The sequence below is a fragment of the Hemicordylus capensis genome, chromosome 14, assembly GCF_027244095.1.
Source record: "Hemicordylus capensis ecotype Gifberg chromosome 14, rHemCap1.1.pri, whole genome shotgun sequence".
Taxonomy (NCBI): domain Eukaryota; kingdom Metazoa; phylum Chordata; class Lepidosauria; order Squamata; family Cordylidae; genus Hemicordylus; species Hemicordylus capensis.
The window spans coordinates 12,887,653-12,911,095 of NC_069670.1; the positions used below are offsets into that span (position 1 = coordinate 12,887,653).

Below are 23,443 nucleotides of genomic sequence, written 5' to 3' on the forward strand. Positions count from 1 at the left end.
AAGGTGGCTTCCTATCTGCCTGTGGAATTCTCCCCCTCCACGATATGTTTTCCAACAGTTTTCACACTCTCCATAATTCCTGGAGACTCCGACCCTGCCCTGGGGGCCTCTAAGGCCCCAAGAAAGGCAGCCCTTGCAAATTTCAAACAAAACATTATCCTGGGGGAATTTTCCCCTCCGTCTTCAAACATTATCAGAGAGCACAAATTCCAGACCACTTCTGCCCTCCTTGACTGTTTCAGCAAACTAGAGAGAGAGAGATTTAAAGCCTAGCCAAGTTATTGAGTTTGTGTGAATATCCGATAAACTGGACTTCAACCCACAAATGTCTATTTCATCAGGGAGACCAACCATTAAAAAACAGAGTTTCCATTCCAGTTCCGGTATCTGTATTTTAACTTTCTGGTTCAGACACTAACTTGAAAAGGTGTGACAACCAGTTAGACACCTGGAGGTAGTTAGGAACACAGGAATCTATCTGCCATATACTGAGTCAGACCCTTGGTCCATCTAGCTCAGTATTGCCTACCCAGACTGGCAGCAGCTTCTCCACCTTTGCAGGCAGGAGTCTCTCTCAGCTTTGTCTTGGAGATGCCAGGGAGTGAACTTGAAACCTTCCGCATGCAAAGCAGGCAGATGCTCTTCCCAGAGTGGCTCCATCCCCTAAGGGGAATATCACACATGTAGTCTCCCATCCAAATGTAAACCAGAGCAGATCCTGCTTAGCGAAGGGGACAATTAACGCTTGCTACCACAAGATCAGCTCTCCTCCCAACCATTTGCTAACCTACCTCAAAGGGTTGTTGTGAGGACAGACCACATGTCCATTGGGCTGGGCTCCTTGGAGAAAGAGCAGGATAAAGCAAACAAACTCCATGCAGAACAACACCAATCTCTTTTCCTTGCAAATGTCACGTTGACAAAACAAATACGACACTGTTTGTGGGGGCGGGGAATATTTATTTCTCAAGAAACTAATTCTGAACGTTTTGAGGACCTGTACAAACAAACAGACATACGACAGGATTTTTAAAAAAAAAAAAACACAGGAAAATAAAACATGAATCATATCATCGCAAGCTGAGGATGCTCGATATGGAACTGTTCCTTTCTAACTGGTTAGCAGCCTTTGTGCGTAAGGATTTGGCCCGCTTTGGATTCAAAGGAACCAAGAGCGTTTCCGCTCTGATGCAGAGCCGATTCACTGGGCGGGAGCTCTGAATCGGTTGGGGATTCAAGTTCAGTCGGAACCTCGGTTGAGGATGCTTGTTTCCGTGGGGCAGATTTCGGAAAACAGGCCGTGGGGTTCATGAAGTCAGCTTGTTTGGCCTACCCCGCCACTCTTCTCGAAGACGACAGGCGTCTTTGCTACGGCCTTCATGTTGACAGGATCGAGCTCTCTCGCACCAAGACAGACATCCTGGTTAGAACCGGGGCCACACGGCTGTGGTTTTCCGGAGAGAGACTCACGCTGCAAGGGGACAGCACCACGGGTTCCTCTCGGCCCTGCTGACTCAATTTCGAACCCAGGTGGAGGCTGGAGACGCTTTATCAGGGTTTGTACCAGGCTGGAACAGACCTCTATTAATAGGTACATGTACCTGCTTGCCCCACAAGCAAAAGAGCCAGAAGAGGGCAAGGGGAAAATCAAAACCATGACGTCTAGGGCGACCGGTGCAGAAACGTATCGCCTGAGAACCTTCCATGGAAAGATACTCCGATTCGGTCAGAGCTGATGTTATTGGTGGAGGAATTAAAGGGCCGGGGTCCTGACGAAAGCGCTGGAAATGATGCTCTTGCACAAATGTTCCCTGCGTATGACGAGCATCACGGGGTGTGCACATTGTTGCTCAAGAACAAAGATGTCTGTATTGGCCTGGCTGGGTGGCCGGGAATCTGCATGGCATTCATACACAGACTGGCACACAGACCACTGCCATAGATGGTCTAGTGGTCCTACTCACTGGTAGAAGGCAGCTTCAAAGTCTGGGGCAGTCAGAGCCCTGCCTGAAACCGTGGAGAGCGGCTGCCAGTCAGTGCAGACAATAGTGAGCCAGATGGAGCAGTGGTCGGACTCAGTAGACAGCAGCTTCCTCTGTCCCATGAAAACAAGCTCCAGGCTTGAGGACATAAGAACGGGAGAAACTCTCTCTCTCTCTCCTCTTTCTCTCCAGCATGCTTCATATCTTCCCTTAGTTTCCTTTTTGAGGGTTTGTAAACTAAAATGCCCCCAAGGCTTTCAACTGTGCACTTGTTGTTTTTCTGCATGTTCAAAATTATTCCTGGAGGTCTGCAGCACCCCACCCCTCTCCTAAAATATTTTTAATAATATCCAGCCACTAAAATCTCTTTTCACCTGGGGATGGATGCCAATTCAGATCCCAAGTCAGTGTGGGCAACCCTGTTCCTAGTGCTGTCAGGACATGCCAAAGATGGTTCTTAGCATTTCCACAGTATCAAAACCATTAAGGTCTCCCAGGGAGTTCTCCACACAGCAGGCCTGTCCGCACGTTTTCTGCGAGGCTTTACTGCGAACTCAACGTTATCCCAAAAATTCGACACAAAAAGTGTATTTTTTCCGCCTCGGATGTAAATGGGACTGCACTCTAACGTACAGTGGAAAACCCGAATCGTGTGTGCAGAGCTCCCTGATAGCTCACAGGGACTTTGGGGTAAATCTGCTGGATTTGTGAACGCACCCCCTCCATTCCGGTGGAGATGTGAGTTAAAGGGCTTTAAAAGCCCTGTGTGGAAAACCTCCAGGATCACTTTCAGGAGTCGCCTGGGGACGGATGCCTGGAGATTCCAAGCCAGCCCTGGAGGTTTGGCAACCAAACCTGGAGGTTTGGCAAGCCAGCCCTGGAGGTTTGGATGTGAAACACGCACGAGCTAGTCTGGGGAGCAGGGAAGTGTGGTGACTGTCCTTATAGGTGGAGGAAATAGACTCTGCTCATGTCCAGAGGCACTCTTATCAGCTCACATGTGCCCCAGACTTGGAGGGCTAATTCTGAAGCTCGGATGCAGGGCTGGGTGCCTGACAGTGTGGGCCTGCGCTAGAAGTGTACCTACATACACCTTCTTTGGGGGCCTAGCGATCCCCTCCGGCACGGTACAGCTACTTGGCAGGAAAGAGACCCAGAAACAACCCATGTTCTGCCCCGAAGGCAGGAAGAGGCTCCAGGCCTCTGCGGTGCCCTTCGGATATTTCACTTCCCCTGCCTCAGAGCAGACATGTGTTTCCTCTGCAGCAGTGTTTACCACCACCAGAGACTCAAAAGGAGAACTGGAAGGCGAAGGGAAGCAGCTGCCTGGATGGGTGGTTTCACCACCGACCCCCCTCTCCTCCCCCCCCCACCAGGAACCTGCTGTACTCCCCTCTCCGCAGAATTGCCCAACGATTCTCTTCCTCTCTGCCGTTCCCACACAAACACAAGTGCACCCTAACCCACCCAGGAAGAGAGCGAGAGAGGGACTCCAACTGAACCCGAACCACTTTTGCGAGGGGGTCCATTTCGGCACTCTGTATGTGCCTGTGGAATAAAGTGGTACAGCCCTGACACGATACGGCCAAGGACAGGAACGGCCAGGAGCAGAGGGCATTGCTTTGAAACCTTCTTCTTAAAAAAAAAAAAAAACCCAAGGAAAGAAAGAAAAAAGTTCTCCCTGTAGTACTAGTGTTCTCCTTGCGGGGAGTGTTCAGAAATGCGATTCCTCCGCCCACGGGGTACAAGTGGTACAGTCTGTTCCACTCCCGCAGGACTCTACCACAGTGGCGTAAGTTCAGTCCGTGAGGCCACCTGGCATTGCGTCCTGGCCCTTCTGTAGTGACGCCTCACTTCCTCAGAGGCCTTGGCCACGAAAATATCTCCGCACATGCCAGGAACGTGAAGGCCTCTTGCAGATGGATGCCACTCCATTGGCACCACAGCTGGCTTTCTCAAGACCCCAAAAGCAGAAGCGTGTAACTTCCCCTTGCCCCTGATGCATCACTGTCTCCCGTGTGGGTGACTCCAGAGTTCTCAGTTCGATCCCACCCAACCTGTAAACAGAACCGTCAGCGGACGCCGAAAAACAAGCTTGACCCACAGTGTGACCTTTAGAGAGAGAAAAACACAAGCAAAATGGCACCGTTGGCCCTGATGTTTTGCAGCAGAAAAAGTTCTGCATAACTCTGAGTTTCGTAACATCTGAAAGCAGCGAAGTTCTCCATCAGGAAGCAACACCCCTCCATCACAGCTCGCGTCGGGAGTCGGATTGCCACAAAGTAAAGTCAGGGTGTCGAACTCACGCAACGGCAGGTGATATTATCCCAGAATGCAATTGACGGAGGATTTTCTGTCCCAGGTTCTGTCTTTGGGCATCTTCACTTAAAGTATTTCAGGCAGCAGAACGAGGAAAGACCCCAGTTGGAGGCCTTGTGGAGTCAATGCTAGAGCCTAATGGCCTAATTCCATATGCACAGTTTCATTCCAATGCATCATGGGATGGGACTCTGGATATTGGACCTGTGGAAACCTACTGATGGTTTCTAGGACTTCAGAACCAACAGCTCTATCTTCTACGGTTGCCTGTGGCAAGATCCGCCATCTACGAGCATCGTGATGCAGGAATTTATCACCTACCCAAGACAGCCAAAATGCATATGGCTTCCTTAACGCAAGGAAAACCCTTGGGGTTTCCTGACAGCGAACGGTTCTTTGGTTACTTTCTCCGACAGATGCCAGAATATCAACCCAGATGGCGTCTTGGCAGTCACCCCATCTTAATACCAGTTTTAGGGCCCGGTAGCAACGTCCAACACTCATTCACGGGGTTGACGCAACAGCGGCCATCTTTGAATGAAAGGATCCGGAGTTCCTCTTGATGGCGAAAAAGCAACTTCCAGATTCCCGGGAAAGGACGGAGAATTTGGGACGAGGAAGTCACAACTGCTCCCAAGTCTCCGTAGTGTGGATTAGCATTCATCTGAATATTGGCATATAGTAGTCCTTGGGGGCCTTTTAACCCTACGGCTGTCCAAACAAGTGCCTGAGCTGTGGACTAGTTGGCTCGCCTCTTCTTCTGCATGAGCCGCAACGGCGTCCCGCGCCATCCTGGGACACGGTGACACCCAGTACCCTCTAATCCAGCATCTGCTGCCTATTTGGGCAGCAAGAAGTAGTCCGCATTAGAAACGTCATACAGGCTATGCTCCGGGACGCTAGGGGTGTCCACCGAACTCTCACTGCAGGGCGAGACCGGAGGGGAGAGGAGCGGAGCTGCACTCAGAGGTAGCTCGGGACTCGACGGTGCCAAGGAAAAGGCCGGCACAGCGCTGGACTTCCCCTTCCCAGAAAACAGCACCTGCCATTTTGTTCTGTACCTGGGGGGGGGGAAAGAGGGGGAAAGGGTAATAGAATGGCCTAGCGATATCCGCCAGGGATCCGGGTGCAAGGCAACCGCCCATTCCCCAGAGCCGAGAAGGGTGTCTGGTTCGTGAAAGCAACGCGGGACGGCCCGGGAAACTGAGCAAAGGGTCCTTTGGGCCTTCCCATAACGATGCCCCCAAAGCGGCTTATTCTCTCTGCCTGGGCTTTGAATCTCCCCTCCCGGTAGCCACCCGCCCCTTTCAAAGAGCTTGCTCCGGGGTCCCTAGCTCAAGTGTGGAAGAAGGGCTGACCAGAGTTGAGCAGATCCTCCGCCCCCCCACAACTTGGTGTCCCTCCTCACCTGAGAATAAAGCCAGTGGCGAGAGCGAGTCCTGAGGTCAGGACTATGGATATGAGGAGGAATAAATATAGAGGCACAGCCACAGCATCTTCCACTGAAAGCAAAGCACACAGTGACGTCAGGAACCTGGCCATTTCTCGATGGACTGGCATGGTCATCATCCTTGCCCGCCCCGCCCTACGACCTTGGGATGAGGTGGGATGGAAAACGCAAAAGGGAAGAGATACTCCCTTCCAGCAGGGGTGGGCAGGAGGAAGGCTTCCGGAAGCGACCGTCTCCTCCCAAACCTTTGAAGTTTAGCAGCATGAAATAGAAGTCTGGGGTGGAGAAGCCAGCCACAAGATGGTGGCTCCAAGAAGCGGAGCCAGAGACAAAATGGCGGCCTGGGCAAAAATTCACGTCGACAGAGGAAGGGGTTTCTGACCTCAGAACCGCTGCATTCTGGGAGAATTGTGGTGCAGGGCAGGAGGGAAGCAAGAACGGCTGCTTTGTGGGGGATGGAACTGGGGGGAAATCCATGGGAGAGAAAGGAAAAACAGCCCTGAGCATCCAAAGAAAGCAAGGATGGAAACAGTGCCTCCATGCCCACACTCAGCCAGCCAACTGGATCTGAGAGATGAACTGCAGGATGACCCTGAATAAGAGGCTGGAGAGTGGAGGGAGAGACTCACTCTTTCTATTAAAGATGTTCCCACTCCTTTGTACTTAAGGTCAAGAAACAGGCCACGGTGTCAGCAGTGGGATTTGAACCCAGTCTGCTCTCATTCTTTTTGCTATGTAAACCACTTTGGAAACTTAAAAAAAAAATGGAAAAGGGGTATATAAATCATGCGTCAGAATCTATTCTGGCTTGTTGACTCCAGCAGAAGATCTGTAATCTAGCTCAGGCGGCCAGATTACATTGCTGGGTCATTCTTCCGAACTGGGGGTGCAGCTAAGGACGTCCCAGAAGGTTGGCTCCTTCAATCCCTTTCCACCTCAGTCCCTCATCCATAAAATGAAGACAGTAATTCTGGTCTACACTACAGGGCAGGTGTAAGTACTGTTCCCTGTAACAGTTGCGGACTACAACTCCCATCATCCCCAGCCAAAGGTCGCTGCAGCTGGGGATGATGGGAGTTGTAGTCGACGACATCTAGGAATCCTTGTTACAGAACACACACTAAGGAATCCCAGGATTACAGATGTGAAGCACATACTGAATACTGAAAGTGCGATATAAACATCGAGGCGTGGTTTATCCTGCCTGTACACAACCTCTACAGGTAGTTTTCCAAGGCAGCCGAATTCTGCTCCTGCCTAACCTCATATCCCAGTGGTTCTTGGCACACACACACCCAAGAGGATCTTTCGATGCAAGCCAGCCCAGACAAAGGAAGCCAAACTTACCTATCGTCTTCTCTGTGCTTCCGGGGAACCTGCTACTGGTATTGTTAACGTGATTGTGGAAAGGGATCTGCAAAAGTGGGGTGTGTGGGGGGGAGAGAGAGAGAGAGAAAAGAATAACCAGTTGTAACACCTGGTAATTTGGGGAGTGGGTTACTTGTTCCACGGCCACGCCCTCCCCTTCCTGTTAGATTACAGAATATGTATCCCACTTTCAGAGGTGCACCTAGGTAATTTTGGAGCCTGGACCTAAAGGCCTTTGGAAACCACCCTCCCCTGCAAATCATGCTCGGGGATTTGCAGGGGAGGCAATCATTTGCCTCCCCTGCAAATCATCATGCTCGGCTGGGGCGACCACACCACCCGGGACAGACTAAAGAGGATTTGGGGGCTGTGGAGGCCCAGGACTTAGGCCCAGAAGTCCAGAGGTAAGAGCGCCTCTGCCCAGTTTTTCAACTCCCGTCCCCAGAGCAGGCTACTGCTAAAGCATGCATAAAGCAAAATTAACACATGCAACATTTTGCATTCAAAAGGCAGCCTTTAAAATGGTGTTTTAAACACCTTGAACCATTCTGAAGACTTACCATTGTTCAACCTGTTTGGCTGATTTTGCCATCCTAACCCTGGTTATTTTAATCAGAGTTACACGAGGATGGCAACATCAGCAAAACTCATGCGCCCCACTTCCCACCCCGCTGTCCTGTGGCCAGGGGGAAGTCCCTACTTTCCCCCCTGCCCCTGGCAAAATGGTCGTTCCCATTTTTGCTCGCCAGGGACACGCTATTAAAAGTGTGTTTGTGCACGTTACTAATGTGCGTCAAGTGTTCCGTCCCCCTCCCAAGGTCTTGAGAAGTGACGTCTCAGAGCCCGGGAATAAATCAACATCGGCATCCTTCAAGGGCTTCCCTTGAGCAGTGATCTGGTCCGGTGTACCAAAACCAACCGCGGTGCTAAAGCTTGTTTATTTATTATTTTATTTATTGGAACATTTTTATACCGCCCAAAACTTATGTCTCTGGGCGGTTTACAACAGAATAAAAACAAAATAAAACATTTGTTAAGACAAAAATGGCAGCGGGGGGGGGGGGGAGAGACACACATGACAACAATTTAAAACTTGTTAGCAAAGGCTGAAGCTGCTTACCGTTGAGCTATCCGTGGAGCTGAACCAAGTGGTTTCTGATTCAGTTGTGGGCTCTGAAACGATGATAAGAAAGAGAAGAGCTGGAGCAGAGAGCCAATTTATCAGGGGAAAGGAGAAGTTACGAGAGAGAGCGCGTTGATGATGGGTAACAGACTGTCAGGCCTCAAATCTACCTGGAAGTCGTGCCAGGACTCAAGACAGCATTGGTGTGTATGTGGGCGGGGCGGAGGGGGGGATGTCTGGTTCTCAGAAGCATCAAATCAAATCAAATCAAATATTTGATTACAGTCACAGACCAGTCTCAGAAGCATGAATTGGGTGAGACGAGCGCTCTCGTTTTGTGATCATTTGTGATCCTTCTGCTAGTTCCCTCCTTATTATTATTAATTCGATTTCTATACCGCCTTTCCAAAAATGGCTCAGGGCAGTTTACACAGAGAAATAACAAATTAATAAGATGGATCCCTGTCCCCAAAGGGCTCACAATCTAAAAAGAAACATTAGACACCAGCAACAGTCACTGGAGGTCCTGTGCTAGGGGTGGAGAGGGCCAGTTACTCTCCCCCTGATAAAAAAAGAAAATTGCCACGTTAAAAAGTGCCTCTTTGCCAGGTTAGCAGGGGTAAACACCATCAAACACCTGGGTACAGCTCCTGGGTAGATCAGCACATGTACCCAGAGGGAGCCTCGTACAAGATAACTTCCTCCACCTCCTACCTTGCTTTTTACGAGCACACAACCAGAGAGCCCACTGTAGCCTGTCCCACCCAATCAACACTCGTGAGAACCAGCCCAATATATATATTGGGCACATACGGGGCAAAATGTACGTTTGGTGAGGCAGAACTTGCCCTCACACATCTGAAAGAGAAAGGAGAGCATCTCTCGCAGTCGATCTTGGCCTCCCCTACCCAAAAAGTCGACTGCAGACAGCAAAAAGAACTTGAAATACAGGATTAACTCGTCGTAAGAGCAAACACAAAAGAATCTTAAGTAGATCTACTGATCTATTTAATCCTGAGACTGCCATCAACTTAGAAATGTATATCAATTGCATGTATGCATCGAATCATACGTTTCAGAAACACAAATGTTTTTTTAAATACTTGTACGGAGATGCACATAACGATTCAGTAAAGACTTGAAGAAAGAACAGCCTGGAAGTTTGCAAGTCATTGAGTTCTGTCCCCCGAAGAAATGAAAGGGACGTTGCATCCCTTCTGGCTAATTGCAACAGGGCTTTCATTGCTTCATTTGCGTTTGCTCCTACTTCTGCAGACGCCTTCCAGCACCTGCCTCCATGCTCACCTGTCCAGGGCATCCCGGTGATTTCACGGCTCCATTCGCTCCAGGTTCCATGATCAAATTCTTCACACCCTCGCACCTGGACGATATAGCGATGGCCTGGCAAGGCGTCGCGGATCGTGTAGGAATTGTGCCCCTGCGGAAGTTCAACCTACAACCAAGAGGAAAGGACGTGAGGAAAGGTGAAGACCCTTTAGGTACCTTCTTCTCCACCTGCAAAACATACAGCACCTGGGTCTTTGACAGACAGGGCTTTTAGTTCCTATCTCCTCCAGAAGGCAGGAAGCGAGTCCACATATCAGCTAGATTTCCCCCGAAGTCCCTACGAGCTATCAGGGACCAGGACACACCTGATTCTATTCCCCGCCCCGCCCCGAATTACTGCTGTGCATTCTAGTTTGGCCCGAATTATATCCGGGGTTTAAAAATCCTCTATTTGCGGCAGCTTTTCTTGAAAAACCAGAGCTTTCTGGTTTGTCCCGCCACTTCGCCCGCGATGTGTGGAGGGGCCACTACCAGTCGTTCGGGCTTTTTTCAAAACTTGCACTTCCACAAGGCTAAATGAAGGGGAGTTTGACAGCTGTGTTCCGTACGGTCTGCTTTCTGGGTGATTTGCAATTGCGATGCTGATTTGCATGGGTGATTTGCAATTGGGTGGGAGGGGTTGTGGCAGACGGGTGAAATTCTGTGGAGGGAGTCCAGAAAGGGAGAGGAAGGGAGAAATTCCTGAGTTAAACACAAGCACGAATGCAAAATGCGGGAATGCAAAATGTGGGCCGTCCGATGCTTTCAACATGTACAGGATCCTTGCTCGTGCTGCTTCAGTCTTTTGACTACTTTTAGTTCATATATGAGTCTCTGGCTCTGTCTGATTGAAGCCTGGAAGCTTACGAAGGGAGACTTCAGGTCCGATGTAACCTGAGCCCTTTGTGTCTGAGCTGATTCCATGAGGCTGCATTTTCCTTCCTCACAGAGCAATGATTTCTACTTTAAACCTCCATGGCCTCTTAAATGGTCTGGGGTGGGGTGGGGTGGGGGAACATGAGATGATGAAGGCAATCAACAAAGGCAAGCTCATTATAAAAACCAGCAAAGATTTGAGTCAGATTTGGCAGGTTTGGGTTTAGCGTTCTGTTGTTTTGACTAGTCAGCCTTGCGTAACGCTGGCTGACAGTCAAATGAAAAAAACAAAAAGGGATTAATGAAGGGAGGCGTCTCTTGCCTCCTCCTGGGATGTGATTGGTTGGAGAAAAAACGTGGAACAAGCTGTGGGAACGCACACAGGAAAAAGATCTGCAGGGATTGTGGAGAGGAGCCGACCCCTACGTGAACAGCCCATCTAATCATCCGAATTAAACAGCTGTGAATCTACTGCGAAGCAGATGCACTCTCTGGATACCCTGCAGCATGAAGCCATGTCTGGATAACTCCCTGGCCTTCTCTTTTGCTTCTAACAGAAGTTAACAGAACAGACCCCTTTCCAAACCAACCTTTCGGCAATTCCCAGGGTAACGGAATCAGGGTTCAGAGAGGTTTCCACAGAGAAATAACAAATAAACAAGATGGATCCCTGTCCCCAAAGGGCTCACAATCTAAAAGAAACATAAGATAGACACCAGCAACAGTCACTGGAGGTGCTGTTCTGGGGTTGGACAGGGCCAGTTGCTCTCCCCCTGCTAAATAAAAGAGAATCACCGCGTTAAAAGGTGCCTCTTTGCCAAGTTAGCAGGGGTTGTGTATGTCTCCCTCCCAACCCCAAGCAATTCTGGGCAGACAGCCCTGTCACCTGTCCCCAGTACAAAAGCAAGGTCCAACCTGAGAATGTAAGCTGGAGATTTCTGCCCGATACCGAAGCTGGAACTTCAGACCGTAGAATCTGGAACCCCAGGAAGGTGGGTCCTGCCAGACCACAGAGAGCTGGTTGCGGGACTTCTCCACGGCATTCACCTCAATATCAACCGGTGGGTCAGGCTTCACTGTAAGGGAAATGAAACAGACAGATTGAACAGGAAAGAACCCCACCGTCAGAGGTGCAGTGGTGTGCGTTTGAGCAGAATCTCAGAAAGGAGGATGGCGTCCAGTGAAACGGTCTGGCAGGTGAGGCAGATGAAAGACAGGGCTTCTTCACACAGTGCATAATTGGCTGATGGAACTGACTGCCACATGACCTGGAAGCTCTGTGCTCAGAGGTGGTGCAGCTTGGAATGCTGAAGAAGTAACAGCTACTCTTCCTCTCAGTCATATTGGAGAAGGGTTGTTGACATCCTGCCCCACTTGTGGGCTTCCTGGAGGGATCTAATTGGCTACTGTGGGGGCAGGAGGCCGGATTAGAAGCTTGATCTGGAAGCTGCTTCTTAGGCTAGTGCATAGAAACCCCAGCTGAGTGTCTTCATCCCACTGCCATCAAAAGCCAGAGCTGGTGAATATTCACAGGAACAGTGAACATTCAACCATGTTTCCAAAATATGTCCACATAGGGACTTTGGGGTAAATCCGCCCAATATGTGAACGCACCCCCTCCATTCCGGAGCAGATGTGAGCTAAAGGGCTTTAAAAGCTCTGTGTGAAAAACGCCCTGGAGGTTTTTCACACATGGCTCTATGCTTTGGGTTATCTGAAGAGTGAATCTGGACCATTCGCATAGCCATCAGCACCTCCACTGACACCTTCGGAGAAAGCAGAAGCCCCGGAGGTTTTTTCCCCCCAAAGCTGCTGGAAATAGAGGATTTTGTTACCCCGGACATAACTCGGGCTAAGTCAGAATTCGCAGCCTCCATTTGGGGAGAATCAAAGTCCTGACTCTCCTGGTCCCCGATAGCCCACAGGGAGGTCAGGTTAAATCCAGCCAATATGTGGACTGGCACACTCCAATCAGGATTGGATTTTGGGGGGAAAGCCCTGTCTGTTAAACCTTCTGGAGATGCTGCCAGGGGTTGAACCTGGGACCTTCTGCATGCAAAGCAGGTGTTCCACTATTACTGCACTATAGACCTCTTTAGGACAGCAATCCTAAAGGAGCAGCAAGATGGCTCATATACACTACAGTGGAGAGAAAATGCTAAATTCCAAAATCGACCTGCACGAACTGGACGACTCTCTGGTTAGAGCAAGTCCTTCCAACCACAGGTCCCTAGATGTGGTTGAACTACAACTCCCATCATCCCCTGTCATCATCGTGGCAGAGGTGATGGGAGCTGTCTCTCAACAATATCTAGGGACCCGCAGTTGGGAAGACCTGGTTTAGAGGGCGCCTGGCTGAAATCAAACAACGGGAGGATATTTAGCAAATATTCAAGAAGATCCGAAGAATATTCAGTGCTGGAGTCCGGTGAGGGGGATTTGCAGGAACGGACACGGACACCCACATGCGCACGCAGGCGCCCGGCACACAGACCACATTTTCTGATTAATTTTTAAAGGGACGCACATTTGCTGTTGGGCTGGAAAATCTGAGGGCGGCTTGTGGCACTGTTGGCCGGGCTGACCACACACAGGGAGGCCAGCAAGAAGTTGTTGTTGTCGTCGTAAGGCAGCTCGATACGGCAGGTAAATTTCCGAGTCTTCCTGTAAAAGCGGCATTCCTGTTGGGTCAGGTTCCGAGCCAAGAACCTAAGCAGGCGAAGAAACAGAAGCAGACACAGGGTTCAGCTGGTGCAGTGCATGATGGGAACAGCAATCCCAGGATCCCCTCAACATGCACACATCTGGAGCGGACAGAAGAACAGAAGGACAGCCCTGCTGGATCAGGCCCAAGGAGGCCCATCCAGTCCAGCATCCTGTTTCCCACAGTGGCCCACCAGATGCCTCTGAGAAGCCCACAGGCAAGAGCTGAGAGGGGCAAGCCCTCTCTCCTGCTCTTGCTCCCCTGCAACTGGAATTTAGGGGCATCTTGCTGCTATAGCCATTGCTAGACCTGTCCTCCATGAATTTGTCCAAGCCCCTTTTAAAGCCAACCAAGCTAGTGGCCATCATCACCACATCCTGTGGCAGAGAATTCCTTGGCTTAATTATGCACTAGTCCAGCACTCTAACCACGACACCACGCTGGCTCTTGCCTGTAGGCTTCCCAGAGGCCTCTCATGGGTCACTGTGGGAAGAAACAAGATGTTGGGAGCAGATAGTCCTTGGGCCTGACCCAGCAGGGCTGTTCTTAGGAGGCAATTTGTTCCAGAGACTCACCAATCAAGAGAGGGACTCTGCCCTCTCCTAGATCCCAGCCCCCTGACTTCAGTCACATTCTGCATGGCACGCTCACCCTTTCCCCACCCACAGGGTGGCCTTGGCACGAGGAGATATCAAGCGTGATGGACTCCACTCGCAGAGCGTGTTCTTGGCCAAGCTCCGCCGGAAGCAGGTGAAATTTGGCGTCTCAAGAGGCTCTGGGAAGAGACAGGGCGCATCACGCATGGGAAAGGCACTCTTTACATGCTCAGAGAGACAAGTCACACATTTGAGGGCACTGGGGTGGACCCTCCAGGGACAAAAGGAAATGCAGTCACAGGGGTTGGGAAAGAAGACGGATCCTGCCCCGAAGCCAGAGATTTGCCCTCACAGAGCTTCCGAGTTCTCTGCTCCTAACCGCCGAGAACGGCACTCACCGTCCACCACCAGGCGATAGGAGCCCAGGATGCGGCCGCCACTGTGGCAACTGTAGCGGCCGGAATCGTTGAAATAGACCGACGACAGCACAAGGTCCGATCCTTCCAAGGCACGCCTGGCATCGGACGAACTTAGGTTCTGTCCCTCAAACGTCCAGTGTGCACCGGTGCTGTTCTCTAGCACCCCCTCCAGGCAGCGCAGGGTAACGTTCGCACCCGGCCGGCAGACCACCGCCCCAGCTGGGAGAGCTGCAAGAGAAAGAAAGCAAAAAAAGGGGAAATGCTGTTAAGTTTGAAAACCATTTGGTTGTGTTTGCGTTTTCCCCTGCTAGAGACAACAGTTCCAACTTCCCTTCGTCACCCGTTAGCATTGCACCATGCTTGCTGAGCTGTGGATGGACGGTTTCCTTCCCCTTACTTGGAACATACCTGAAAAAAAGCCCTTTTTGGTGTTCGAAATGTCCCGCACCGGCCTCAGCTTGTTCTGAGCTTTCACTTTTCGGAGACTGTCCCTACTCCTCTACTTCTCCTCTTCTCCTGTCGGGCTACTCCTCCATATTTGACCGACCTCTTCTTTCTATTTCTCACACATATTGTTTTCTTACTTTCAGCTCATTGCTGAGAGAAGCCTGGAAAATTTTATCACAGCAAAATTTTGCAAGATATCTCTGTTGCCTGTGCCTGGGGATGGGGTGGGAAGAAGGACTGAGAAATTTCCCACTCTTTTTGTTCAAGTCCTTCTTCCCCTCTTTCCTCACTCTTAAGTTTCATTTGTTCCGCCCATCTGGTTGTCTGTTAACTGCCCTGTGAGTATGCAAACATTCCACTCCATTGAGCGACAATGGGGTAATTTGGGGTGTGGGTGTTGCCTCCCTTAGTTTTTCTTCTTTAGATGTGTATTAAACCGACCTATGCTGGTACCTCCGTCTTGCCCCGTTATGCATCCATAACATTTCCAGCAATTTTAGAAATAGGTGTAAGAGCGGAGAAACGAAATGTTTTCCTTTTTTATTTGTGTTCGTAACTGGAGTTGTTCATGAAGACGCTTTCAATAGCTCCATCTCCAGCTACGTCCCCTGCTTTGATCTCCTTTCCTTGTTTGTGAAGCTAGCCATGGAAATCTAACTAGCGTTCTTCTGGATCGATTAAAATCTGCTTTCTTGAAATCCAGGGTACATGTTTGACGTTTCCACCTTTAGCTTTTCATAAAGATCACAGCATTCCTGGATAACTTTGTGATCCTGGCTAAGTCCCCAAGTCGCTGAAACTATTCCTAGTGATGGTTTCCCCTCCATACTAAAACCACCACCACCCCAAACAATATTTCCCCCAATATAAAGCCTTTGAAATCGCCACTTGCTTTCAAGAATCACCTGGAAATGGATGCTGAGGAGCAATGGAGCCTTTAGCTTTCAGGGTGTGGTCACACTTTTATTGCCCTGCAGGGGCCAAATTTGCAAAGGTGTCTTAAAAACTTTGGAAAACACAGAAACGAGTATAAAATGGGGCTTTGGCAAAACCTGGAATAGAGCAGAACAGGCTGGAGCGAGACCTGAAAAAAATGGATCCCCAAACCGGAGGGTTGTGTTAGAGACACTGGAGAAGAAAATTGCAGCACTGAAATATTCCCAACATTACACTTTTATCAACCCCTTCAATGCCAGAATAGCCTGAAACACATAAAGGTATCACTGTTCTCAGAGGGAATGAACATGAAAATTGGCAGGAACCTCCTTCCAAGATTACTCCAAGATTTTGCTTTTTGGAAAGAGGGCAAAAAGATGTCCAGGATGGGGACCCTAACTCTGTCCCTAACACTTTCCTCGAAGCGACTGCAATTTCCCCCGAATCGTTTTTTTTTGGGGGGGCGGTATTTTCCATTTCTAGCAGGGTAGACGTTGCCAAAAACCATTATGAGGGTTCTTCCCCGAAAATGGACACAATTCGTCCTGCCTCTTGGGCTGTGGGAGCTCCCTCTCGTGAGCAGAGACAGTCTCCGCCAATGCCTCCCTCGTATCGTGGGTACCACCTCACTCCCAGCGGTGGATTTCAGCACGGCCCCCTTGCCCTTGGACGCCTTGCCCCCCGTCCAAGCACCAGCTGTCCTTCGGCCCTGTCCTTTCTCGTTGCTAGGAAACCTCGCTTCGGAAGGCCAAGGTCGCGTTGGTAAATATTTGCCATGAGGGCGAATCGGAGCAGAGGTGACCAGGCCTTGCGCAGGGTTCCAAACAAGCCCAAATTTCATCCACTGGGCCATGTGCGGCTCGAATCGGATGCCCCCACCCCATCTTTCCAAGGAGCTGTTATCTCTGTTCTATTCATCCGCCGGGGGGGGGGGGAATAATTTTCAAGTGGATCATTGTTTTTATCTGTATAGAGAGCAGGGTTTGTTTATTTAGAGGCCTCCCTGGCTCAAAGGAGGAGGATCTATTCAGACTCCCGTGATGCAAATAGGGATGAGCTGCTTTCCCCTATTAGGGCTGCTGACCCTAAAGGGACAGCAGTCATAAATCAAACAAAAATTAAAACAAACAGCAGAGCACGAAAACAGCACCATGAGGAGCAAATAAATCGCATTCCACTCAGGAACAGAATACATGTTGACATATTTTTGTTGTTTTTTCTTAAGCCTTAACTGCCCTGTGAAGAGTAAGCCACTACTGATCTTCCTTGGGAGGATGTTCCCCACTCGCAGTGCCACTGCAGGAAAGGCCCTGCCTCTTGTGTCCTCACGCCCAGCATCCAGCGGTAACGTGGCAGAAAGCAGGGCCTCAGATGTCAATCTTAGAAAAAGGGCAGGGTTGTATTGAATAGTCACCACCATATCCCCATCTTCATTATGCATTATGTGGAGAATGGAGAATCATAGTTCAGCAGGGAAAGCACCTACTTTGAATTTGCAAGGTCTGCAGTTCAATCCCATTTCCTGGCATAAAGAAATAGGGCTGGAAAAGGCCACCGCATTCGCTGCTGCCAGTCAGAGTAGGCAATTCACTGCTGCCAGTCAGAGTAGGCAATCGTGGGCTCAATGGACCAGTGACCTGACTCAGTGTGGCAGCTTCATATGCTCATAGAAGACAAAGTACTTCACTCTGTCAGTTTTGGACTTAACACTGATCAGTGACTAAGCCTAGCCCTATAGCTACGGGGCTTATGAGCACATAACCCATGCATTGAACAACAACAACAACAAATATTTATATACCGCTTTTCAACAAAAGGTCCCAAAGGGCTCACAGTCTAAAAAGAAACATAAAATAGACACCAGCAACAGTCACTGGAGGGATACTGTGCTGGGGATGGATAGGGCCAGTTGCTCTCCCCCCTGCTCAATAAAGAGAATCACCACATTAAAAGGTGCCTCTCTGCCAAGTTAGTTGTCTTGTATTTGGGTAAATACGGTATATACACACACACACAGTGAGAAAGGAAGAGAAAAATGCTCTCTGTCCACTCTCTCTACCCCATGCATCATTTTATTAAGGTTCCAGTTCCCTCCCTGGCATCTCCACTAAGACAGGGCTGAGAAAGACCCCCTGAGCCTGCAACCTCGGAGAAGCCGCTGCCAGTCTGGGTAGACAATACTGAGCGAGATGGACCAAGGGTCTGACTCAGCATATGGCAGCTTCCTACCTGTCTCACCTCGGCTCACAGAAGGGTTGCCTTGCACACAGACAACATCGTGTCTGAATGAGGTCCCTAGTATCCTGAAAGAGGGAGACACATTCCTCTCCATGCACACCTGCACTCCATCCACGTAGTGCACAACCATCCCTGGATCTCCCAAATTCAAATTAATCTTCCAGGAAAAAGAAGTCAGGAACCCTACTGGGAGGTAAGCTGCTAGGAAAGGTCATGGGTGGAACTGGGCATAATGCGGCGTGAACCACACACACAGACAACACACACCACTTCTCTCCATGCTGCCTTTTCCAAAACTGGAAGGTGGTGAAATGTCAACAGCCCTAAGCAAACTGCCAGCTGTTCCCAACACGAAGCCTTTCCGCATCTTGGTCCCTCGCCAGCACAGTCAGTACCAACGCCAGCGAGACTCACAGCTCTCTGCTAATCCCAGCACTTGCATCTCACAGATCTTGGGGCTCCTTTCTCTGAAAGGATAAGGGTGCTAATCCATGTAAAAGTCAAGTGGCCAGCTTCTCCAACTGCCACATCCTCTGTAGGGCAAGCATAGGAACATAGGAAGCTGCCATATACTGAGTCAGACCCTTGGTCCATCTAGCTCACGATTGTCTACCCAGACTGGCAGCAGCTTCTCCAAGGTTGCAGGCAGGAGTCTCTCTCAGCCTTATCTTGGATTATCTTGGAACCTTCTGCTCTTCCCAGAGCGGCTTCATCCCGAGGGGAATATCATACAGTGCTCACACATCAAGTCTCCCATTCAGATGCAACCAGGGTGGACCCTGCTTAGTTAAGGGGACAAGTCGTGCTTGCTAACACCAGACCAGCCCTCTTCTCTTGTGCTCAACCTCCTCTCAACCAAATTTTTACGTCTCCTTCAGGCATCCCAGGTCTGAACCAACAAAAGAGGTCCTGGAGTTAAGCCCTAGAAAATCTTGATGTGGAACCAGGGATCGGCCTTCTCTTTTGCTGCCCCGAGACTCTGGAATGAGCTCCCCGTTGAGATGAGAGCCTCCCCATCTCTAACGACTTCTATTTCCCCCCAAGGTGTTTAATTTCACTGTGCTTTAAATTGTTCAATGGTTTTTATTTTTGTCTTTGAACCTGTGTTTTAACTACTTGCAAACCGCCCAGAGATGTGAGTCTGTGGTGGTATACAAGTTTGATAGATAGATAGATAGATAGATAGATAGATAGATAGATAGATAGATAGATAGATAGATAGATAGATAGATTCACTGGATCAGGACAGGAGAAGAACTCAGGTCATGAGAAAACACTCCCTTCACACATTCTATTGGGCCACTTCTGGTCCCCTCACTATTTGAAACGCCAAGGTGGATGTAACCAGGAAATGGCCTTCTAAACAGCGGCAAAGAGACCATTTTCCTGAAGCAGATCTGGATCTGAACCCATAAAACTAGCTCAGTGGACTGAAACTGAACCCTTTCCCCTCGCCCTTTCTTTTCTTTTCTTTTCTTTTCTTCTTTTTGCCTTGAGCTCAACTTCAGAATTCAAAATGCTGGAAATGAGCCCGAAAATGGCAAGAAAACGTGTTCAACAAAAGTGATTCAATTGCACAGATTTTCTGTTGTCGGATGACAGTATTGTTTTATTTTCCTGATTTGTTTTGCTTTAAGCCTGTCCTGCGTATGGTTTGCAGGGAAGCTTTTTAGAATCCTCAAAAACAAAAAAGACTGTCAGAGAGAGACATCTTCCCCTCCCTTCCGGTGAAATGGTTCCCATCCCATATCAATCTGACAGAGTGGCATAGCAGGAGCCAGATATCCTTCTGCATGAAATGGATCCAGACCGGTTCAAAGAGTCTGAACCGGTTGCTGAACCACGGTTCAGTGTCTGAACCAGCGAGCAAAAAAGTATGGCTAGAGCTGACCCCAAGTCTTTTGTTGTTGTTGTTTTAGTTTTAGTTTAGTTTAGTTTTGTTTTTGTTTTGTTTAGTTTTTGTTGTTTTTTGTTTTAGTTTAGTTTAGTTCAGTTCCTGGGGGAAGTTAATTCCAGCCTCTCCTTGGGGAATTTCCAACACCAGACAAAGGAGACATTCTTTCATACCCAGTTCTGGATCTGGGCATTTGTAGCGGCTGCCTTCTTTGGCTGGTGCTTTTAGTTTCGAACACATGACGCTGCTGTTTACCACTGTGCTACTACGGCCCTCCTTGAAATATCATGAACATGGGAAGCCTGCTTCCTACTGAGTCAGACTCTTGGCCCATCAAGCTCAGTGTTGGCCACACTGACTGGCAGCAGCTCTCCTGGGTTTCTGACTGGGGCCTTTCCCAGACCTACTTGGAGACGCCAAACATTGAACCTGGTTGCTCCACCTCTGAGTTTAGACAGCCCTTCCCCTAAGGATAGGACTTTGTTATTGCTGTTCCATTGAATCAATTTGCAACAGGTATATTTTTGGATTCTATGCGTGTTAGAAAAGACCCTTTGGGTGGTTGTGTGTTTGTTTTTTTAAGGAAGGATATAACTAATTATATAAAAAGAAATCCCTATCTTACTATCTAATCTATCTGTCTATCTAGCAAGCATTAGTGGGAGGAGGAAAGTTATATCTATTATTCTTATATTATCTATTCTGATTGCTTTCCAACAAAGTTTACAAAGCAGTTTACAGAGAGAGAGAGAAATAAATAAATAAATAAATAAATAAATAAGATTGGCCTGGAGAGCAAAATAGAGACTCCATGCAGACAAGCAGTCTACCTCTGAATGCCAGATTCCAGAAACAGACGGGGATGGAGTCTTCATGCCCTGCTTAGGAGTTTCTTACAAACGTAAGGTTTACGACCGCTGCAAACAGGATCCTGGATTAGATGGACCCTCGAGCCAGCAACGTTGCTCTTTTTTTTATTCTTAAACTTAAATAACAGGCTCAGGAGAGGTGAGAGGTCTGAATTTAGATGGCATCTACTTTGGGGATGGGGCCCAAAGTAGCGGAGCTTCTGCTTTGCACACTGAAAGTCCCCTGTTCAATCCCTGGCAGCATCTCCAGGTAGGGCTGGCAAAGACTCCTGCCTGAAACTTTGGAGAGCTGCTGCCAGTCAGTGTAGACAGTACTGAGCTAGATGGAGCAATGGTCTGACTCAGTAGAAGGCAGCTTCTTAGGTTCCTAAACACGCACTCTGATCTGCATAAGATATATTCTGAAGTCGGTCGCGCGCGCGCTCTCTCTCTCTCTCTCTCTCTCTCTCTCTCTCACACACACACACACACACACACACACCCCTCATCTCATCCTACAAGCTCCCTTTGGAACTACCTGCCACTCAAGGAAACAGGGGTCATGGAAACACTACCCAGAGGGATCCACTGTAACATGGAACCGGCAGACAGAGCGTTATATCAAATGTGGAGCATCCCAGGTGCCAGGGCGATGGCTTGATGGTTTTTCAAGAGAGAAAACGGAGAGAAAGCAGAGTGCAGATTCTGAAATTGCGCTCTCTCCACACTGCCTGACTCTCCTCATCCTTCCTGCTTGCTTTGCCCACGGTGTCAGATTTGAATTCAGTTTTAAAAGGAGTGGTGGGGGGGGAGAGAAAGAGGCCTCAGGAAGATCAACGGATAGGCACAGAAACCAGAAGTCCTCGCTGGTGCTTTTCTGCCCTGGCATAACCCACTCCAAGCTGAACCGCACAAGGATTTGTGATGACCAGGCAAATGTGGTTGTGCCTTTGGCTTTTTTTGTGTGTGCTTCTGGGCCGCTGGTCATGTGCAGTTCGCAGAAAGCACCAGTTCCTCTGTGCATCTCCTTCGCAAAACTTGGGCCAGCGATGGAGGCCTGCACGGAATTTCGTCTGGGTTCACACAGCCGGGGGCAGGACGTGCCGCATGGAAAGCGGCCACAACGGCACATCTGGCAAGGAGCCACCACCACCAAGCCCACTCAGAGGGGCTGTGAACGAGCCTCCTCGTCTCTCTAGCCCTGCTCCCCAAACCGCAGCGACCCCATCCTAGCTTCACACCTTCTGGAAGCCACCAAAGCCACTGATCAGAAGAAGAACTTGCCCCATCCTGAAGGACAACTGTCCACACATCGCATGCCTGCCGGCGTCCAGGCACTGTGGTTCCGTGAATGGATACGTAGCCCTTGCAACGGCGAAGCCCAAGGCAGAGCTGGGTCCTTGAAATGTAGGTCACTCCGGGCATACCCCACGGCACAGACAAACCAACGGCTGTATACAGGCTGTCCAAGGCATCGGCAGAGTCCTTGAATCTCGCCGCTCTGCCCCAACTTCACCCGCAGGAACTTGCCCCAGAAATGAAATGGCTCTCGCTTTGAGCTCCCAATGTTCAGAGAGCTGGGAAGAGGACCCCGGAGTCCTGGCCCCAGTTTCCCTCCACACCCCAGATCACTTGAACTCGCCACCTGCACCCCACCCCTCTAACCACTAGGGACCCCTTTCCCTAGGTACCTCTCCATGTCCAACGGACCAAAGCGCACTCTTCAAGAGACATACTCCTTGTTCTAGGGGGGGAAACAGACTTTGCTTAAACAAATGGTCTCTCCTCCACACTTGTGGGGTGGGTGAGTGGCAGGGGGGTGGGGGGAACAGACCCTTGATGGGCACTGCTTTGAAAACACCTGGAAGAGGTCTGTATTCCCCACCTCAAAATGTGGGGGGAAGGCAATTTGGGCATGGGGGAGCGTCATCAATCTGACCGGGCTGGTGTCTGGTTGTCCCCAAGGCATAGGAACATAGGAACATAGGGACCTGCCATATACTGAGTCAGACCCTTGGTCCAGCTAGCTCAGTATTGTCTTCACAGACTGGCAGCGGCTTCTCCAAGGTTGCAGGCAGGAATCTCTGTCTCAGCCCTCTCTTGGAGATGCTGCCAGGGAGGGAACTTGGAACCTTCTGCTCTTCCCAAAGGGGCTCCATCCCCTGAGGGGAATCTCTTGCAGTGCTCACACATCAAGTCTCCCATTCAGATGCAACCCGGGCAGACCCTGCTTAGCTATGGGGACAAGTCATGCTGGCTAACCGCAAGGCCAGCTCTCCTCTCCTAAAGGCAACTCGTCCAAGGTCGCCTAGCCTCTGCCCTGACCCCCCCACAGAAGCCTCCCAAGTCTCCGTCTCACCTGGCTGCGGGCAGGGCACTCCTGGCTGTGCGGAACGGGCGGCCGCGAGGAAGAGGGCGGCGATGCAGGGGATACCAGCCAGCCACATCATGTCCGGGCGATGCCAGCCTCCTGCTGGGTCCCTGCCAGGCGTCCTGGGCGCTGTCACTCCGCGGGGCCCCTGGGCACCGGAGTCTGTCCGGCCCAGCTGCAGACACACATTGGAGGAGCGGTGCCAAGCACGAAGGATGCGAGAGCTCTGCTCTGGCGGGTTGTGAAAGCGGCGGGGAGGTTGAGCAAGGGGGCGGGGCAGAAAGGAGAAGGGCCAGGAAAGGGGAAATGACAGGCACCCTGGCCTTCACAAGAGAAGGGGGCATGGGGGCGGGGGGGAGAAACAAGTTGGCTCGGCACTTAGCTAAGAGGAAGAGGGGCTGGGGTGCCGGCCGGCACCTGTGCACCACAGGCTGGCGTGGCACACTCTGCACATGCTCAGGGGTACCATTTACTACTTTGCAAAAAAAAAAAGGCCTTTATTTCCAGGGTCACGCTGCCCCTCCGGGTGGAAATCCGCTGCATAGG

General features: G+C 50.1%; 1 protein-coding gene across 1 annotated transcript; it reads right to left on the reverse strand.

Moving 5' to 3' along the window:
• Positions 1-939: 939 nt before the first annotated feature.
• IL6R (interleukin 6 receptor) lies at positions 940-23,091 on the reverse strand. The gene is made up of 10 exons (XM_053278945.1): positions 22,886-23,091; positions 14,143-14,391; positions 13,800-13,923; positions 12,972-13,153; positions 11,360-11,520; positions 9,548-9,695; positions 8,240-8,292; positions 7,099-7,165; positions 5,710-5,803; positions 940-5,362 (listed from the first exon to the last, which is right to left on the reverse strand). The coding sequence occupies exons 1-10, from the start codon at positions 22,974-22,976 to the stop codon at positions 5,140-5,142; spliced, it is 1,392 nt and encodes a 463-aa protein (XP_053134920.1). The 5' UTR covers positions 22,977-23,091; the 3' UTR covers positions 940-5,139.
• Positions 23,092-23,443: the final 352 nt, after the last annotated feature.

Bases quoted from the DNA above. Each gene is read 5' to 3' on its own strand.
- IL6R (XM_053278945.1), bottom strand. From the start codon at position 22,976: ATGATGTGGCTGGCTGGTATCCCCTGCATCGCCGCCCTCTTCCTCGCG. The intron at 13,924-14,142 runs GTGAGTGCCGTT...GTCTCTTCCCAG, and splicing joins CTATCGCCTGGTGGTGGACG to AGCCTCTTGAGACGCCAAAT. The intron at 13,154-13,799 runs GTGAGCGTGCCA...TCGCCTGCTTAG, and splicing joins ACCCTGTGGGTGGGGAAAGG to GTTCTTGGCTCGGAACCTGA.